The 20,439-nt window shown below is 43.9% G+C and overlaps 1 protein-coding gene across 1 annotated transcript; it reads right to left on the minus strand.

Moving 5' to 3' along the window:
• Positions 1-3,027: 3,027 nt before the first annotated feature.
• On the minus strand, positions 3,028-15,281 carry NR1H3 (nuclear receptor subfamily 1, group H, member 3). The gene is made up of 8 exons (XM_009895648.1): positions 15,020-15,281; positions 11,929-12,195; positions 8,840-9,048; positions 8,418-8,597; positions 7,912-8,011; positions 6,259-6,372; positions 5,373-5,467; positions 3,028-4,965 (listed from the first exon to the last, which is right to left on the minus strand). Exons 1-8 carry the CDS (start codon positions 15,135-15,137, stop codon positions 4,819-4,821), a joined length of 1,230 nt encoding a protein of 409 aa, XP_009893950.1. The 5' UTR covers positions 15,138-15,281; the 3' UTR covers positions 3,028-4,818.
• Positions 15,282-20,439: the final 5,158 nt, after the last annotated feature.

Genomic DNA, 20,439 nt, shown 5'->3' on the forward strand with positions numbered 1-20,439 from the left:
GCCCCGGCCTCCCCCGGCGCCATCACACGGAGCTGTTACCTGGGGACGGTGAGGGGCAGCCGGGAGGCTGAGGGCAAGATGGCAGGAGGGGGAAGAAAGCTGCGCGGGGCCGGCTGTCCAGCCCGGGTTGGGTGAAGGTAACCGGGGTTCTAAGAGTGCAGCATTTCTGTGGGGGAAACACCATCTCTGGAGGGATTTAAAAGGAGGGAGGACGTGGCACTGAGGGACGAGCAACGATCAACAAGGTTATGTGACGCTGAGGGGTCACAAAGTTCAAGCTGAGGTTCAACAAGGCCAAGTGTGGGTCCTGCACCTGGCCGGGGCAATCCCAAGCACACATAAGGGCTGGGCAGGGAATGGATCAAGAGCAGCCCTGAGGAGAAGGACTTGGGGGTGTTGGTGGATGAGAAGCTCAACAAGAGCTGGTGGCAAGGTGCACTCACAGCCCAGAAAGCCAACCGCATCCTGTATCACACCAAAAGCAGTGTGGCCAGCAGGGTGAGGGAGGGTTTTCTGCCTCTCTCCTCCACTCTGGTGAGACCCCACCTGGAGTACTGCATCCACCTCTGGAGCCCCCAGTGTAAGAAGGACATGGACCTGTTAGAGCAGGTCCAGAGGAGAGCCACAAAGATGAACGGAGGGCTATAGCACCTCCCCTGTGAGGAGAGGCTGAGAGAGTTGGGGCTGTTCAGCCTGGAGAAGAGAAGGCTCTGGGGAGATCTTATTGGAGCCTTAGAGTATCTGAAGAGCACCTACAAGAAAGCTGGAGAGGGACATTTTACAGGGGCATGTAGTGATAGGACGAGGGTGAATGGCTTCAAACTGGAAGAGGGTAGATTTAGAATAAATACTAGGAAGAAATTTTTCACTCTGAGGGTGGAGAGGCACTGGAACAGGTGGCCCAGGGAACCATCCTGGAGGTGTTCAAGGCCAGGCTGGATGGGGCTTTGAGCAACCTGGTCTAGTGGGAGGTGTCCGTGCCCATGGCAGGGGGGGTGGAACTAGATGATCTTCAAGGTCCCTTCCAACCTAAACCATTCTATGACGTGGTTTAGTGGTGGTTTTGGCAGAATTCGGTTGATGGTTGGACTCGATTTTAAAGGTCCTTTCCAACCTAGATGATTCTATGAAGCATCAAATTACTGCTTTCAGATCCCATCTTGGCAAGCAGAAGGTGAAGCCTCGCAGCAAAGTCCGGCTCCAGACAAGCAAGGCCAGCAAGAACCACACGGATAAGGAAATGCTACCTTACAACAAGGAGATACAGCGCTGTATACCTTCACCCTGTATGAAATTGTATTGAGCTACTTACTTGTCGATTGGCCACTGGCTTCATAAGATTGCAAGAGAATTTGGTTATTAAAAGCTTAAGACACAGCTTTTTAAATTCCTTTCAAGCCCCTATAAACCAGTACACTGTGCAACCAAATCCATTTATTAACAAAACCAAAATTGCTAAAATAAACCCAAAGTGCAACCAAAACTGACACAAATAACCCAATGGATTTTTTTAAGAAAATAAAAGGTGCAAAATGCTGAAATACTGGATTTGATATTCCACATCTGTACTCTACCCCTTGTAAGGGAATTGGGATTTCATAAATACACCCATCTTTTCTTCTTCCCCCTGCTGATCCACATAGATCATGAGCAAACACGTCTGTTGCATGAGGATAGAGCCAACAGGGAACACCTCCCGAGATTATAGTTCAAGCACTTCACAATTTCTCCAGTGGCCAAGTTAGCAAAATTAATTTGAAAGAGAGAGAGTACAGAGACTGAGTCTCAAGCCTAGGTAGCATTTTGTAAATATTAAAGTACAAAGGACCACTGATCTTAAGGAACGTTCTTCCCCACACCTGCTTACTTGAGCTCCCTGGGCTAACCTGGGAAGCTGCTATAAAATGAAAAAGTAATTCTGTACTGATTTGCACTTAAAAAAAAAAAAAAAAAAAAGAGAACATGAATACATAAACAAGAAGCTTATGTTTGATTACAAGATAATGAAAAGGGATGGAGAAGCCAAAGCCAAGGAAAATCACGATTTTCACCACTGCCATCAACAGCAACATTATGGGTTGTACCTTGAAAAATCCCTCAAGTTTACATGTAGTTTTTATCTTCAATTTAATAAAAATAAGATGCAGCTGAAAGTGAAGCTAAAAAAAAAAAAATGAAGCTGCAGCTTCATTGCCACTGCCTCATTCTTTAGCAAATCCTTGGAGTAGGGCCCAGCCACCTTCTAATCCACCCAGGGCTGGCTTGAGCTCTTCAGCTCTGCTCATTACTCCCCACCTCATACCCCACTGCAGTCTCCTATAAGCCTATTCCTATTCCCTCTTCCTCTGGTTAAGAAGTTTCCAATTTAAGTTTTATCCTCTAAAGTAATGCAGAGGCTTCAGCAGAATAGCCTGTGGCGTGGAGCCTTGCTGAATTGACACTTGCTTTCCTTTCCCATTGTGCCAGGGGATCGTCAAGTCCTTTGGAAGCAGCTCACGCCAGACAGCTCTCCGCTTCCCTGTTCTACCCTTCCCTTCAAAGTAAAACATATGGACAGCAAATCCCTCTCGCTTCTCCCGAGGTGATCATTTCTGATACATTCGTAACAAAAAAAACCTGCTGAAACCCACTCGACAGCCAGGGGCATACTGAACTCCTATTTCAATTTTGGCAAGCCACAATATACAGAAAATGGAGTAGAGCACATGGAATAAGAGGGTTAAATTCTGAATGTAGCGGTACAAATCAAGATGAGGTGTGTATGGATAATTCATGGTCTTCGTGACGTGCACTTAATCCACTTCACCTCTTTGCCAGCTCTGGCACACAGCAAGGTGCATAGCAAGCTAAAATCTCATACTGGAGACCAGAAGAAACTGCTGGGGCTTGCGCTGCTATTTCTTTTTCAGCGCTGCTTGCTTCTCCCCAACCTATATACGCACTTTCTTCTCAGCTTTGAGCTTGTAACATCAAGAACTTATTCCACCCTTCTCCAGTCTAATGACAGCACATCAGAGAATGTCAAAATCCTGTATTAGGCTTTATTCTTTTATATAAACATTAACATTTCTCAAACAGATTAGTTAAAAATACAGATTTAAACAAGAATTTTTGCAATTGCAATGAGTTATAAAAAACAACAGATTTTACAGATTGTTACAAGTGCTTTACAAAGGTGCAGAGTGAAGGCCAGTGGCAGGGGACCAACCTCAAGTGCAAAATGGACACGATACCCTCACCACGGGCATAGCGCTCAGATACACAGCCAAAAAAAAAAAACAAAAAACAAAAAACAAAACAAAACAAAGAGCCATGTGAACCTAGGCTTTTGGGATGCTCACCAGGCAAGCAAACATAGACCCCTATGACAGAGAAGACTCATGAGACCAAGCTACCAGGATACTTCAGGTTACATCTCTGAGATCAGCCATAAAATGTTGTTTCTCGGAAAATAAGGAACATGTTTTACAACAGTATATTTCTCTTCTGTCAGACAAAATATTGCTGTAAATCCTAGAATACTTACGGATGTGGATACTTAAGAACTCGAGGCATAAATCCAGTGTGGATCTCACAGTGCCCAAAGTGAAAAAAGGATACAAGACCCAAGTGTCCTTCTAAAGCAGTTGGCACTCCTCATACAGGAGGGAGCTCCATATCCCATGACCATCACTAAAACCTTGAGCAAATACCTTGGAAAGACTTTGGCAAAAGGAAGAAGACGCCAGTGGATCTGGTTACACCCAGTATTCCTGCAGCCCATGATCTGGGAGTTGTGCGGCCCACAGCTTACGCAATGCCCACATATTTCACTAAATGTAGTGTGTCCTCTCTCCTTGGCTGATACATCTTCACACCCACCTTGGAACACATGCCACATGCTCCAAATTCTTGGAAGTTTTTGTGATCCTTCCACCACACCTACCTTGCCTAGGTACAGTCCTTTCCACCTATCCTTCTTCTATTCCACCCCTAAAGACAAAAATCTATGCTCTGATTTGTTTTGAACTAAAGTTTTCCAGCTGTTAGCAAATCAAAGTTGAAGTGGCTGAGAACCACCACAAGATAAAACTGCAATTGTATTACATTAAAAAAAAAAAATCTACTACTTTATGCCTGACATCTTTCTGATGTTCAAATGTTCCCTACCCATAGGGCCTCCCTGTTAGACAAAGGGCACTACACATTACAGGAGTCCTTTTTCCAAAGGAGGGCCAGAATGGAAGGGCAGCTCTAGAGATGAAGTCTCATAATAAAGAAATAACAGCTACTTCTCTTGGAATCATTGTAAAGGGCAGCACATACAAGATTTTATTTAGAAAACCCAGTGAAACCCCTAGAACATCCACATTGACTTCCCTGAGCTCCTCAGATCCAGGTACACTGGGGACCCTGCAGAAGCCTTTTGAGCTGGGTTGCTCTCAATAGAGAGGGTTTGGCAAGTTCCTGCAAATTCATTTTCATAATCAAGAAGAGAGAATCAATGGGCAAACCCTCAGGACACGCTTAGAGAGGAGAAAGACTCTTGAAGAAAGAGGGCGGGGTGTGTGTGGGGAAGGTCTTCATTTCTACCGTTTTCAGATGTTTCATGTTATTCCTTTGGGGTACGGGCACTACATCAAAACCAACCCCCCCCTAATCTGATCTACCCCAGCTGCCTCCTGCATAATCTCATGACAACACTGAGACCCCAGGCTCATCACTCCCTGCACCACCTAGCCCAGAGTTCAGTGCTTTGGAGAGGGGAGGCTGGCTTCTCGTTAGCAAAGGCTGGGAGATGGTGTTATGTCGGTACATCAGTGCCCTGGGAGCATGCGGTCACTCATGCACATCCCAGATTTCTGAGAGCAGGGGAGGGAGTTTCTTGTCCTGCAGCCGAAGGGCAAACACCTGTTCAGAGTGGACACTACTTAGTGTCCGAAGACTGACCAGCTTCATTAACATCCGTGGAAACATCAGGCGGTCCTGCAGAGTCAGAGAAATAGACAGCCATTAATAAATTCACACTAAAACTTTGTTAAAAAAAAAAATAAAAATTACCAGACCAGATGATGCATGGTAACCACAATCCTGACTTTCTCTAAACCCAGCTTTCTCCAGGAGGCGGCAGTGTGGAGGGAACAAATACTACACCATGTCCCAAAACTCCAGACTTTCCATGCTGGCTAAACTACAGAACAGGATACAGGACAGCAGGCTGTGACACCTCACAAATCCTGCATTTACAGCTGCTACCAAACAGCCGCAGAAGGGAAGAGCATGACAGTACAGGCAGCAAGAGACCCATTACAGACAGTACCGCAGGAACTGTGCCTGCATAAATACTAAGTCAGTTTGCATCATCGTTGGGGATGTTCTGGTCAGGCACTTACATTTGGTCTGTTGATGCAAATATATGAATGAAGGGCTTCCACATAGGTGTGCTGCAGCCTCTCCACCAGGGACTGGTCCTGCACATTCGGTCGGTCTGCCAAAAAGCAGGTTAGAATTAAGTAGGTTGTCACAGGCAGCTTCACTGGATTTAATATCCCTGCCTATCCCCAGTACCTTGGTATGGTCTCTCCCCAAAACCTCATCTAGCGTTCACGCAGCACAGCTGGCAGAGTCATCCATGACTACAGCAGCTATGTTAGTTTTCTGTAACTGTTCTTTCTCGGTCATGTCTACTGCACAGGGGGAGTCCAATCTCACTTCTATAGAGATGGAAGGTTACAGAGACCAAACAGCACTAGATAAGTGTGCCTGGTGTCACGTTCCTGTCCCGGTGAGGATGAGAAGTTGCCCATTCAGGAGGGAATGGGAAAGTCTCTCCAGCAGCTGAGCCAGTTAGAAAACAGGAAGAAAGGGAAAAAACCCACCTCATCTTTCAGGTCACAAGACAGAAAACAGTAGTAAAGAGCAGAGGTGGCTTTGCCTGTCCTGGCCCAGAGCACCTTTACTTCACCACTAGATGTCACTCATGCTGCATGACCTGCATCACACCAGAAACGTGCCATATACATTAAGGGGACAGTAAAATAGCAATTTCTAAATGAGGAAGACTTTTCCAGCAGTGGGGAATCTGATTTCCTCTGAAGGTGACACTAGAAAATTCAGAACATAATGAATACCCTAAACAGAAGTAATAACACACTCCCTTTATCACTAGACCTTATACACCCTCTATTACTCCTCTTCAGCTGGTGACCTTCCCTTAACTCTGCTTTCTTTGCCCTCTGACTCACTGCTGCAACTCTTCAGGCCTCCCTGGCTTTTTACCTGCAGAGAAAATGTTGATGGCGATTAAAAGTGCATATTCAGCATCGTTGAGCTGTAGCTCATTCATTCCCTTTGAGAACTCGAAGATGGGGTTAATGAACTCAAACTGCAGACCTGCAACAAACGGAAGAGAACAAGGTGAGGACACGACAATTGTCTCCTCCCTCTCACGGAATAAGCTGACAGAAACCCACCACAGTACACCAGGGAGTGAGGAGGACAGACAGGCAGGGAAAAACCCTTACATTATGTTCCAAGTGTGGCCGAAACCTCCTTTTACATCCCATCGCTACTGGTGAGCACCAACAACAATGGCTGAAGAATCAGGCTCTAACTGTAAAATGACACTATTTCTGGGTTTCCTTAAATGCCCCACAGGACATTACAAGGCAACACATAAAGGAACGCGACATCAACTATTAGGTAAGGCTGTCAAAAAGTCAGAAGCCCTCAAGTATAACATCTACACTTTCCACTGTCACATCATCACCTCCTTCAAATCCAGCAGCCCTCTTGCTTTCAAAGAAAGCTTTAATCCCATGCTCCAGATTCATCTGAAGTCTGTCTGAGCTGAAAATACATAGTTCCAAGAGTCTGAACTATGCTATTTCTGTCAGCTCAGAAAGCTGGGAGAGCTGAGGCAGAGCCTGACTTAGGCTTCCAATCGCCTCCTTTCGTAAAGGCAGTCAGGCAGAAATGCATTGCTATTTACTGTCATAACATACAGAGGCGACTGTCAAATCAGGTCTTTGTGCTATCATGCTGAAAACTTTAGGCTTCTCCCCCAAAACAGCATTCATGTTTCTAATTTCCTGCAGTACAACTGCATCAGAGAAGGATGAACAAGATGGAGGGAATCTTTCTGGCTGCCTACTTTTTGCCTTCCTAATAATCTGAAGAAAAGGCTACCAGGAAAAGCAAAGAGGAAAGTTGTACATAAAAGCCATCTCAAGTATAAATGGTTAAATAGCTGCTCAAGGAATCAAGAAATCACATGAAGGACAGCCAAAGTTTTGTTTTCAGAAATACTGAAGACACACACTTCCTGTTACTTCATCTGGCATTACCGATACTCATTGCTCCTGGAAAAATAGACTTCAGAAATCACATCACCACAGACCATCATATACTGGGCTGATAACACATCTAAAGCACTCTGTGGGGATCTTCAGTGTGCAATATAGACTTCATATCAACTGAAATGTAATCACACTAACGTCATCACTCAAAGCATTCATCTAGATTAGCAAGTGATATGCTTGCGAGGGAGAGAAGACTGGAGTTTGATTTATTTTGATCTGATATGGCTCTAAGACCACATGTCCACGTCAGATCTCTACCAGCACGGGAGTTCACACCAGCTGCTAGCCCTAGGTGCACTCTTACAGTAAAATTTTCATGCTGTAAGAGTCTACATTTTCCAAAGCAAGTTCACATCTTAAAAAAAAAAAAAAAGACATGTACTAGCTAGTATCACATGTTAAAAGCAAAAAAAAAAGGTTTGTGAGGCTATTAGTCCAGTCCTGTTCTAAACCTCTCACCTGACTTCAGCTTTAAGGCCCCACATACTATTTCCAGCAGCCCACATTAAAAAGGAAAAGATGACAGAACACAAGACACAGCGAAAGAAGAAACACCTGTCTAATGCACCACCTGCTTTGGCGAAGTCATCCCGATTATAGCTCAGGTCCTTAAGAAAGGTGATGCTCTCAATCTCTGGATTGTAGCGCCGAGATGTCTCCAACAACATCACCTGAAACCAGAAATAGATATACTTGATTTGAAAACAGGAAAGAATGTTCCAACATCAATAATTTGCTGAGTGTTAGAGAATCTCTGAAAACAAAACAAAAAAACCCAAAACCAAACAAAAACCCTCCAAGCAGTTTTTCTCAGAGTGCTTAAAAATTCCAAGGTAAATTCTGCTGCATCCTTCACGGTGTCTGTTTCTGGGAAGGGGGAATACCTGCTTACCACTACCAAGGCTCTTGCCTCATTCTCCTCCACGGCCCTTTATAGGGGCCTGGCACTGCAGCAATGGCCCCATAGCTGAGGTCCTTCAGCCATCCCGAAAAAAGGGATGGAACCAGTTCTCCAGGTAGGTACTCCAAATTCTTTCATCTCTGCTCCTATGTACTGTGATGGAGCCAAACCCTCACCTCTATGGTAGATGTCTTCAATAAAGCAATCTGATCTTCCCTGGTGAGCTCCAGGAAGCCAGGTAGTCGCTTGGCAAAGTCCACAATCTCTTGCACAGAGATAATTGCAAGTTCTGTAAAGTGAGCAAAACGCTGCTGCCTTGCTTCACGGTTATTGGGGTCAGGAACTTGGGGCCACGGCTGTGGGAATAGGAAGAGACAGTGTATATATGTGAAAGATGGAGCCAGGGCAGAAAGATGAGATGAAGTAAACAGAAAGAAAATAAGACACATTGGAACATCATCCTTTGCTATTCTTCACAGAACTTTAGCCCACAGATGAAATGCCTAAAGTATCTCTGTTCTCCTAAATAATTTACCCACAACCCCGACTCCCCAAACTTCACATTTTCTTATTTTAGGTACACTGGCAGAGTTTTTACCGTCACTTTGAGCCTGTCTGTGAATGAGCGCTGGTTGCACTGCTGCTGAGCGGCCACGAGCTTTTTTATCATGCTCAACTGTTCAGGTGTCAGTTTGTGGGAAGGGCTTGGCGGATTCGGAGGGTTTGGACGCACCACAACTGTCCGAGCCTGATCGTCTTCCTGCTTCTTTAGTTTCTTCAGCTGGATCTGTTCCTCAGACAGAACATCTAAAGCAGGAATAGCCAGAGATCAACGATGACGCAGCAGCACAATGGAAACCACACTAAACAGAGGGTAACATGCTGTGGATGGAGAGGCAGAGATCACAGCTGCCTGTATCTGGTACATCAGAGTGTACACAACATAGAAAGCAGACAGTGATGATACTTATCATTTGTTTCTCCCTCTTTTCCCCACTGAAGTTGTTGCATTGCCTTTCTTTTAATCATACTGTCACACGAAGTGTTTACAAAGGATAGAACCTTCCTTAATGATGCCCTGCAGATCTCAAAGACAACAGCCACTTTCCCCATTAAGAAATTGCCCAAAATGTCACGTTATAATAGATTTCAACAGGTGCTCTCGTGTGTCCATTGTATTTTATATTATCCTGCTGTTGTGCCTTTTTCCAATGTTGCTAAATTAACGGATTGTGGCATTTCATCTTCCTCTTAAGAGGTCAGAGTCAGTATTGGATGGAGGTTGAGAGTGAAAGGATAATTTTCTACACAGCCCATCTGCAGCAGACTGTAGAGTAGTAACAAACCACAAGATGAATCATGAAAGAATAGCTTTGCATAAAGCATACTGAAGGACCACGAGTCCTTCAGGAGTAGGGCTAGAAGTCATCTTCAGTTGTGAAGTCAAAGGATGCGCCATTTAGATATAACATTGTAAGGAATGAAACAACTCCGAGACATATGTTGTGAAAAATCTTATTGGACCAATTGCTCATTAGCTAATTTAAATACAAACCCCTGTTAATAGCCTTTAAGTATGTCAACTGAAAAATTCACTGATTTGAATGTAGAGACGGTTTGGTGTTAAATCTTTAAGTCAAAGCTGTAAAAACTATCTGCAAGCTGCAACCGAAAGAAACTACCAGACATACCTGGATTCGAGGATTATGTTCAAGAGATTCATCCTAGGAGTTACCAACTAATGAACAAAAAGTAGAAATGGGACTGATTGGAAAAGAAACTGTATCTTCAGGAGCAAAGATTAAAAAAATGAAGCTTGACTTTGCAAACAAGATTTAAAAAGTGCTGGGAGATTCTTTGGCCATTTTTTATGCACAGGTACAAGGAAAACATGGCTGCTACACATGAAGGCAGGCCCCAAAACTGAACAAGTATATACTTGGACTTCTCAAAAGAATCATATTAAACAAAATGAGAAATAGAGAACTACTGTGAGAGAGCGTTCCGAAATGGACAGTCCATGGGATTGAAGGGAAAGATGAAGAACATAGCACATTTAAGCTAAGAGTAATCTTTATGTCCGACTTCCAACAGGGAGCATGCACGCACAGGTACACAGACACAGAAAAATTACAAGTCTAACAGCAAAGATACTCAGTACAATCCAAATTAAGGGGGATCTTTAAGATGACAGCATGCTAGTCACAGTGTTAGTTTAAGAAGGGAAATAATTGATCCAAGGAATTACAGTCCCTCTTAGGACTCAGATGCAAAAAGAAGTTACCAGGTATTACCGAATCTTGAAAACTCATACGTGCAAGCTTCTAGACCATGCTAAATTCAAAGTGATCTAAGTTACTTGGTTTGCCATGAAGGAACTATTTAACCTCATGGTTCAAACTGGCTTAAGAACAATAAACTGACCATGACTAACTTCAGTCTGGGAATTAGAAGAATGTTTGCAACAATTAGTAGAGGGAAGTTCAGGAATGAACTTCCAAGTGAAACAGCTGGAGGAAAAAGCCCTCAGTTTCTGTCAAGATTAACAAGGCAAATTTGCAGTAGGGATGACAGGGTCGACAAGAATCGCCAAGCACTTGATAATAACAACGCAAAGATTCATTTTGGCCTAATTTTCCTGAGCTGTCTTCAACATAAGACAATGAGTAAATGCAGAAACACACTGAGGATGTCTAGTATCTACCTGCACCAGAAGAGTAGCAAGGTGGACAGGTAGCCTTGCTACATAGCTTTTCAAATACACGTGTTTTGTAGCTCTCAGGAACAGGGAAATGGGACAAAGAAAGCGTATGTAATGCTGATAAGCATGACAGAGATACTGATTACATATGTTGGGTGTGCCGTGTGTCATGTTGGAAAAAAACTCAACAGCATGTTTCCTTGGTGCAGCTCAGTGGGACTTACTTTTTGCAGAAGTATTTTTAATAAGATTTTTCCAAAATACCCTCCGTTCCTCACTGTTCTGGGTGTCAGATGTCAGAAAAGGAGACTTCACACAGATTTAACATTAACTGAGCATCCATTTGGTCAGTCTCGGCCAGCAAAGGGATGAAACCCAGATGCCTTGGCAGAGGAGGGCTGTTCTTGATATGTGAGCAGGAACATTGTTGAATATTCAGAAACAGCAGCCTTATGGCTGTGTGAGAAAAATAGCAGAGTTCACTAAAGGGAGCAACGAGATCAGGTCTGCACAAACACAGCTGCAGTACTGTGGCGCTGCCCTTGACCCGTGTCACAAGCTCACAGTACAAGGCAAAGGAAAGTGCCTGTTGTTCAAGGAGCACGGTGACCAACCTCGCAGTCCTGATCACAAGACAGACAGAAGCCTGAGTTTACCTATACAGTTGACAGCATACTGAAGAACACCTAAATGTTAGTTGCGAGTCTTTCCTCTGATGTCATATTCCACGAGTTCTTACAAAATGGAGTGTTCAAGGAATACAGCTGGGCTGGGGCTCTCAGCACACCAGTGTTACTCTACTAACAGCCTCACCTCTCCACGTGATCCCTGCTAAGCCCTCAGTGACTTCCCACACACATTCCGCACGCAGCCTGCGCGGCTCACGTGTGACCCCCAAGCACTCACACTGCCCCTTGTCCTACATCCATCGGCCCCCAGCCTGCCCCCCCCATTCCTCCTGTCCCAGCACCGTTTCCTGCACTCACACTGCTCCCGCATGCCCGCCTCCTGGCACTTGCGCAGCCGGCACTCCTGACACTTGCGACGCATGTACATGTCCATCTCACACTTGCCACCATTCTTGCAGACGTACTGTGCACCCTTGATGACGCTGCGGCGGAAGAAGCCCTTGCAGCCTTCGCAGCTCAGCACGTTGTAGTGGAAGCCAGAGGCCTTGTCCCCACACACGCTGCACACTTCATTTCCCAGCATCTTAGGGGCTGGGCCCTTCTTCCGCTTCAGGGGGGGATTTTCTACCAAAACAAACAGTACCATGGAAAAGGAAAAAAAGAAAAAGAAAAGAAAATCCACACACACGAGGGAAGCATGGTGTTTGCAGCTGACTGCCCCCTTCCTTATCATAACCGATATCCTCACTCAAACCCACTATCTCCCAAACACATAGATGAAAAGATCAAGTCTGCCATCTCACAGACTCCCCTTCTGCACAAGCTTATCTTCTGCAACAAACCAACTATTGATGTAATCCAAACACTTTCACCTCAACTATATAAGCAGATATAGCTTCACGCTTGTTCCCCTCCAAAATAAGGTGAAAGAGCTAGAAGGCTCAACCAGATGTTCTTCTGCACTTTCCATCAGCAGGATTGACAGTTAAGTTTCCAATGTGAGAAAGAGCTGCAAAAAAGTTGAGCTGAAAACCAGGACTGCAGAAAATAATTTTCTTCCGAGTTTACCTCCAGTTCTCTTACTTCTATTCTCTGCCATACTCACACACAAGGATAAGGAAAAATGGTTCGGCAGTCAAATAGTGACAGAAAACCAGTGCTGAAACCATGACTGTAAAAAAAAAAGCAGACTGAATAGGCAATCCCTGTAACTGGAACACCTGGGGAAACTGTCAAGGCAAACTTCATGGAATTATGGGCAATAAGCAGGCAAGCAGCACACTGCACAAGCTCTGTGAACCTTTGGAACCCTGAAGCCATCCTTTCTTCTTCAAGAAGAGTGCTCCCCACTCCTAGAACTGCAGCACTCATACTGACAGTTCATTTACTAAACCTTGTTATTCCATCTGAAACACAGGCCTTCACTACTGCCTCACATTTCTGATGGTCTTGTGCAGCAGCTCCCAGTTCTTCCAGTGTCATTCTGATGGACCTTAATCTTGTCACTGGCTGTGCATTCTGAAAACATCTTTGGTCTGCTCCAGCACATCTCACCTTAAGCATTCCAGCCAAATGCTTGCCAATGTTATTTGTGTATTCCCTCCCTATTAGTTGTCTCTCTTTTTATTCCATTTAATTCTAACCATGTTGACATCTGACATGTCCTTCTGCACAGCTCACAGTGCCCGTGTTTTCCTGTATGTCAAAATTTATATATTCTTCTATGGCAACTGTTCATAAAGATTATGAACAGCATGTCTTGATAAGTCTCCAGATTACATTTAGATATGCCTGGAAAGCCTTTACAGTGGAGTTAATTGATAGGAATTGGTTTGCAGGACAAGGCTGCTGCATTTCGTGATCAGCATCAGGGTTACAATGGCATGTCTCATTTTTGTATGTATGGTTTTAATACTTCTATCTTTACTCCCAGTTATACTTACTATTCTGCTCGAGTTCCTGAAATGGTAAATAGCTTTAGGTCAGTCTCAGAAATTATTATTAGTGTTCTTCACTACATATTGGTTTTCACAGTCTTAAGTATCTTGGTGTTGATTTTCAATCCTATTGACTTTACAGAGGTCTGGAGGTCACTTATTTTGGCCTGCCCTTCTCATTGCAGATTGGACAGCAGGAAAATGTCATCAGAAAGGTTAAGTCTCTGATATTCCCCTCTCTTCTACCGTATTTCTCTTCACACAATCTATTGCCAAGAGGAAATTATGCAATGCCTACAGTTATTTCCAATTACTTAGTCTGCCATTGCATGTATATTAACTAGCATGATAATTTTGCAGAAGCCTCAAACATTGTTCATATGTTTCTGAGGGACAGCAGAATAATCCAATGAGTTCCACAAGATGGATCTGCCCATCTTCTGGGCTTCTTAGCTGTCTTTAAGAAGTTACATAAATGTCTGATTACCAGTACTATGATTGTTTTACTGAGACAGACAAGCTTATTCTTTGATCTACGCAAATTATTTTCCATCTCTGAACACTAACCATTTTAGCTATATCGCTTATTATTGTCATTTTCTGTAGTCCAAGATAACACAGAAATAATTTGAGATGTATCAAGCATGAATACCATCTCTGCACCTTTAGCTCTCATTAGGGTCCTCCTTCTTCAGTAGATCCCCTACTTAATATTTTTTTTCCATTTTGTGGCTTTTTTCTTGCATTTTTGTAAGGCATTTATCAATTGTTTTCTTTTCCTGTCCTCAAATCTGTTTTAAACGCTTTCAACTACTCTCTTTGTTTCTACTCTACTGATGAGTCCTAGTTCAATGTTCAGATCACCTCTTCTTTTTATATCAGGGATTGCCCGTTGCCTTATTGTTCAAATATGTTTATTTGTCATATTTTCCTTAAGTTGCTGATACTATGCTGGACACCTCACTTGTGCTTTCCTTTTTTTCCTGTTACCTGTCCAGGGGTGTCATACTACATCTTCTTAGAGTTTGAAAGTGTAGGATTGTGCACGTTGGCAGCAATTATAACTGCAAAACCTCAATTCTATTTCCTGATACTTTTTTAACCTTAGTTTACCTCAGAAATGTGTCGAGGAAACTTCTGCTGTCTTTCCACTATATGAATCTGCAAGAACCTGTTATTTCTTTGCATCACTGGCCCTTGATGGATTGTCACCTGTAGCAAAGCTTTATTGTTCAGCAGCTTTTGATAAGGTTAACAAAAAGAAATCCATTTTACTACCACAGACCTAGCCTCTAGAAGGTCAAATAAGCAAAATATTCAACACATTTATCACTTGGATAAACCCACTCATCTTCAACTATCAATAACTGATTCTATTCTTAGACATTCTGCCCGAGTACCTCAAGCACGGCAAAACTCACCCTAAAATTCTGCCAAGTATCAATTCTGCTTGCAGCTGAAAGAATGGATAGCCTTTAACTTGCATGGATTTAGTAAGCATTTTTCCATACCTGCATGCTCAGGGGGGTTCTCTGAGCCAGGGAAGAGCGAAAGCCCTTGCTCCTCCATCTCAAATACACTTGCCACCCTCTTCCCATGATCCTGTGTGCTGAGTTGAGTGGGACCCATGGAGGCCACACCGGAAGGGCTCGCTATAATCTCATCACTGCAGCATTGTTACTGCCGAGCAAGGGGCCGCAGGCGTCTGTCTTCAAGGTCTTTAGTTTCTCTCTGCTACTGAAAGTCAGCAAGGAAGTACCTGTGGAAAGAACAGATGCAAAAGAGGCAAGAGTTCAAATGCTGAGGCTATTAACTCCCAAAATCTATTACAAGCTGCACCACAAACAAGCTTCAAGATTTTGTTTCCTTACGTATTACAATGGATAATTAACTTCGTTTTATCAATGTTTATGCTCTTGACACACAATATTTTAACAAACTGTGGTAAGAGGTACAAGATTAGCACACCCAGGCACAAAACTGTCTTTTTATTGTCAAAATATTTATCAAAGCAGGACAAGTCTTCATTACTGCTAACACCACCATGGGACTTCAGCCCTGACCTCTCCCAAGTGTGTTAGAGGGAAATCCCAGGCTTTACAGCTGGTGGCCTTTGTTAAAGCTTCCAGTAACAAATAGCTCATTGCTGCCAGCTGCCCTGGATTTTGTGGTATGTACTGCAGAGCACACAGAAAACTGTGAAAGACGATTTTGCTACAGTGATTTAGCAAAGACTACAAAACACCAAATTTCCCTATTAATATCAGTAGCCAAAGGCTGGGCCAAAGATCAATGATGTATCAAGGATGAGGATGACAAATCCTCCCCTTACCTACAGCAAGAAATTGAAAGCCAGCATCATGCCTACAGGAAATGACCATTACACCACCCTCAGCAAATAGATTCACCACCAACCTTCTGAGGATACCGTCTCCTGGAACCTGGAAACCATGCTGAAAAGCACCTTTATTATACAGCACAAACTCCACTACAGAACCTGAACCCAGAAAGCAAATCAAATCACTTTTTCCAAAAAGCCCCACCTGCGCAAAAAAAAGGCCTTACTGGTTTGATTGGACAGACCTAGTGAAACTGATGCAAACTGCTAATGTAAACACCTCTAATCTGATTGAACATGCATTCGATCAGTTGATCCTAACTCGGTGATTCACCAATGCAAGCTAAAGGGATTAACTGATTTAAAAAGCAACTACGTTAAAGGCCTGTACCAGTTTAACTTGAGTGATTGAGTTCAGGACTGGAAGCCTGCCACTCTCTGAAAGACAGGAGGTGACTGAAAGCTGTGCAAGCAGCCAAGATACCAAAGCAGCAGGTAAGCAGGGGCATGCCTCACACGCTGCAGTGCTGACTGGAAGAGGCAGAGGACCACAGTCTCCGGTCTCTTCTTCCCTCCTGGGTATTTGGGCCAGACCGTGCATCTTGTCTTAGAATGCCAAAAGCAAAGGTGAAGAATACTTCCACAAACCATCCCCCTCCCAGCACTCTGAAACAGTCAGTAAGTATAAATGCAGTCATACTGTCAAGCCTGCTGAGCTCCTGCCATCTCCCGTTACACAGTGGCAGATAATAGATGCAGGTGGTAAAAACCACTGGGCATATTAATTCACGTGACCTTTGTAAACACTGCCTCAGACCGCATAAGGAATTCAGAGCTCCCTGCCCTTTGGTGCACACAGCCACTGAATTGCTGGAGAAACAGACTATCTAGGATAAAAGCAGTGGCAGCAAACATGAAACTCAGAGCCATAGAAAGGAAGAAGTCCTGTTGTGGGAGACTACAACCTAACTGATGTGATTTGCAACCAATTCAAAAAGACTGACAGTCCTCAAGGGAACAACATGGCTATCACAATCAACTTCTTTTTTAAAAAGAGAGCCTCCGTAGTAAATCCTGCAGCAACTGAAAACCTTGTTGGAGAGGCACAGAGCATCAGCTGGAGATAGGAACATCACTGAAACAAACCCAAACCCAATTTGTATTCCTAGTCCCATGCAGGCTTCTCACTGATGCTGATATCGGATGTCTCTGGACATGTTTGGGCATGGAATGAGAAAGTTAAGCGTATTGCCTCAGTGCATCTCCACATTCCTTTAAACCACGCAAAAGACTCACTCAAACATTAATTATTGCGTAGAATGAGTCACCAGAAGCAGTAGCACAGTAATTTTTCAAAGGAAGAGTTTGATCCCCCAGCTGAGGGACTGAGTGACAGTGGTCAGGCCCCACTGCCTTCAGTTCAGTGACCCAGTCTTGCTGCATCCCAGCCACAATTGCTATGTGTTCTGGAAAGCAAAAGAGGACAACATGACAGGATTTCAAAACTGTGTCATCCACACAACCATAACTGACATTGCAAGAGCAAAACTTGCTGTCAGCAGGACATCTGGAGCCTAAAGGGGAGTTTTTAAGAGACTGCAGACTTCCTGGCCATGTCTGAGAAGTCTGCAGCTACAAACAGGGAGGGAAGTATAAATCCACGTGCACGCCCAGGACACAGCAAGGAGTAAAGCCTATCAGCTGCTATCTTCGTGATGTAAAACCAACCCACATGTTCCTACTTCATGCACCAGCCTTCAGCCTTCCCAAAACAAAATGGGCCACATAGGAGAGGTTTCTTGTCTTCTCTGCTAAGACTCATAATTTTTGAGTGTTGTAGATTCAGTAACAGTTGCAGGCTGTGGAAAACTGACCTCACTGCAAACAGCAGCACTCTGGTGCTAGGTAAAGAAACCTAAACTAGCATTTTCCCCACAGGCACACAAGTGAGAGGCTATATGACTAGGTCAGGGAGTTAGTTTTCACAGAAATACATGAGGATTGTTTTCAAGTGACTAAAAATCTTGTCGAGTTTTGTATTAATAATCATGTTATTAGAGGTTCACATCTTCCAATTTGCACCACCACTTCAACTAGAAATGTAGAAGCATAATGCAAGCTGTAACTGCAAGAGGGAACACTGTCTTCTTGACATAATCTGCTGTGCTGCCTCCCACTGTCTGTCTTAACTCTGTCAGTTTTAGAAACCAGGACTGGCCAAGTGACAAAAAATGAAGCAATCACTTCTCTCTAACGCAGTGTCTAGAACAGAGGAACCTGATGAGCAGACATACTCCAGTGAGGAAGCACATATGGATGAAAGGCTAAGGGAAACAATTTTCTGCCAGCCCTTACCACCCATGTCTCAAACAAGACACTAAACACTTCTGAAACATGTTGCCACCAGCTTCACCCTACTCCATTTCTTCCCTCTCCCTTTCTTTTCTGAGACAACAGAACAACTTGGATACCAATGGTCTCAAGATCAGTGCTCTTGCAACAGAAAGTACTGTTAACAGAGACTAGAGGCGGCAGCCCTGGCTCTTGCACCTCATGCGAAGTGCCAGAAACATTCATCACTTCCTCCAGTAATGATATAATCTCATCCCATTCCCTCAGCTGAGTCCTCTTCCAAGCCCAGCTGAAGCACTTAACGTACTCTTCTGGAAGTCTTTGATCTGACCTGTCATCAGCAGACACAAAGTTACAGAATATACCTAATTTCTGTCCCACATTTATAGAGGACTAGTAAAGGAGATAGCATTGGGCAACACAGCGCATAGAGAAACCAAATGAGATAGATGCAGTTACAGTGACACTTCTGCTAAACAGGTCTGTCCTCTCCCAGGTATTCCTTGTTTGGGGCTTTCTGTGAGAAGTTTAAGGACCAGGGACCAGACCAGATGCAAGTACATCTCTGGAGAAACTGTACTGTGGAGGGCAGGAATAATCTGAGGAATAGCACAACAAGCCCTTTACCTCCAAATACTGGATGTTCAGAGGAAATGGTAGCTTTTTAGGAAGTTTGCGTAAAGTCTCTGGGATCTTTCAAAACCGGATTTACTGGTCAGAGTCCTGGTCCTGTAAATTACAAAATCCTATAGCCTTCTGCCAAGAGAAAATACATGGTTATGTTTCAGCTCTGCAGTGAATCACAAGCATGCACTCTGCAGCAAGTCAGCATCAGCAGAAGAGACCTTACATTTGTATACATGTTAACATGACTCTGCCCACGCGTCACACAGCTGTGTCCACAGGACTGCACCTTTGTGCATGGGCCTAACAGGCTGTTGGTGAAGAGACTGTTTGCTCCCCAGTTCAAGAAGGACAGGGAACTGCTGGAGACCTCTGAACTGCTTCCAGAGGTATCAAACCAGTGATATAATTTGGCAGTTTGGCTTCTACATGTGTTCTGACACATTGAAACATGTTCTGTGCCAGCACCCAATCTGAATCTACCTCTGAAAGCTGGGCTCACAGCAACGGATACGGGTCTCTGCTGAAATATAAATGCACAACTCGCACAGTGGTAATGCTACCTCAGATATCAAAAGCTGTCTGCAGATCTAAATGGCCAAGAAAAAAACCTATTGGACTGAGATTTCACAGGACCCTACAGCACCAGCACAGAACTAAGCCCCTTAGGAGACACCACTGGTCCAATCCTTTCATAAGGAGTAACCAGTATTTTGTGACCTAATGCTCTTCCTATACTGTCTCTGATGTAGCGGCCAGAGTATTTTCACAAACCTCCCCAAGGGACTTGGTACTACCTTGTAGCTGTTTCAGAGAAACAATGGTTATTCCCAGCTCATGTTGGCTCATTTGTCTTCCTTCCCTCTGCATCATCACATTTCTCACGAAATGCTGGAGCAGCTAGTAGGTTTGTAAGTGGGGCAAAAGTACACATGTAACAGGTTTCAATTAGGAAAAAATTGAAAAGAGACACATGTACCTTTCAGGGCAGAAAAAGAATCCTACGCAAATCTGCCACTTTGAAAATTAAGTAATATTTACATGTGAAAACTGTTAAAATTCATGAGGAATAAGAATCAACTTCAGATTGTCAGTGGGAGAGACAAACCATGAAAATGCAAGGTGCGCGAAGCAGTGCAACAGGATAGCATGAAGAATGAGTTTGAACAGTATGTCTACAAAGAATGGGAAAAATTGTTCTTTAACACTCAGGGAACAGAAACTAGCTCTGTGGCCCCACTGTAAATCCCTCTCTATACAGAACTGCAGGGACATGGTTTGAAATTGCATTATCCATTTTGATCTCTCAGAAGCATAAAAACAACCACTGGAAGGAGCTTGCAAGCCAGTATCAGTCCCAAGCTGATAAAAAAAAAAAAAAGCTACAGCCTCACGATTGCTTTCATTTGCTGTGAAGCTAAGCTTCAGCTGACCACGAGCAGCTGCCCAAGCGTGCAGTATTGGCCTGTGAGCCTTGCAAGTTGCTGCCAACTATGCAAGAAAGACTTACCAGTCACTCCTGACTGCGCAGCCTGCTCCTCTGGGATAGGCAGCTGCATTCTGCCCCCAAGTTAAGGGTCTTATTCCCACCTCCGCCTCTCTAGCTCTGAGTTTTAT

This window comes from Charadrius vociferus, unplaced genomic scaffold (assembly GCF_000708025.1).
Source record: "Charadrius vociferus isolate BGI_N301 unplaced genomic scaffold, ASM70802v2 scaffold111, whole genome shotgun sequence".
Classification (NCBI taxonomy): domain Eukaryota; kingdom Metazoa; phylum Chordata; class Aves; order Charadriiformes; family Charadriidae; genus Charadrius; species Charadrius vociferus.

Excerpts from the sequence above, each read along its gene's own strand:
- NR1H3 (XM_009895648.1), bottom strand. The coding sequence starts at position 15,137 with ATGGGTCCCACTCAACTCAGCACACAGGATCATGGGAAGAGGGTGGCA. Across the intron at positions 8,012-8,417 it reads TGAAGACATCTACCATAGAG|GTGATGTTGTTGGAGACATC; the intron begins GTGAGGGTTTGG and ends TTCTGGTTTCAG. Across the intron at positions 4,966-5,372 it reads TTTGCATCAACAGACCAAAT|GACCGCCTGATGTTTCCACG; the intron begins GTAAGTGCCTGA and ends CTGACTCTGCAG.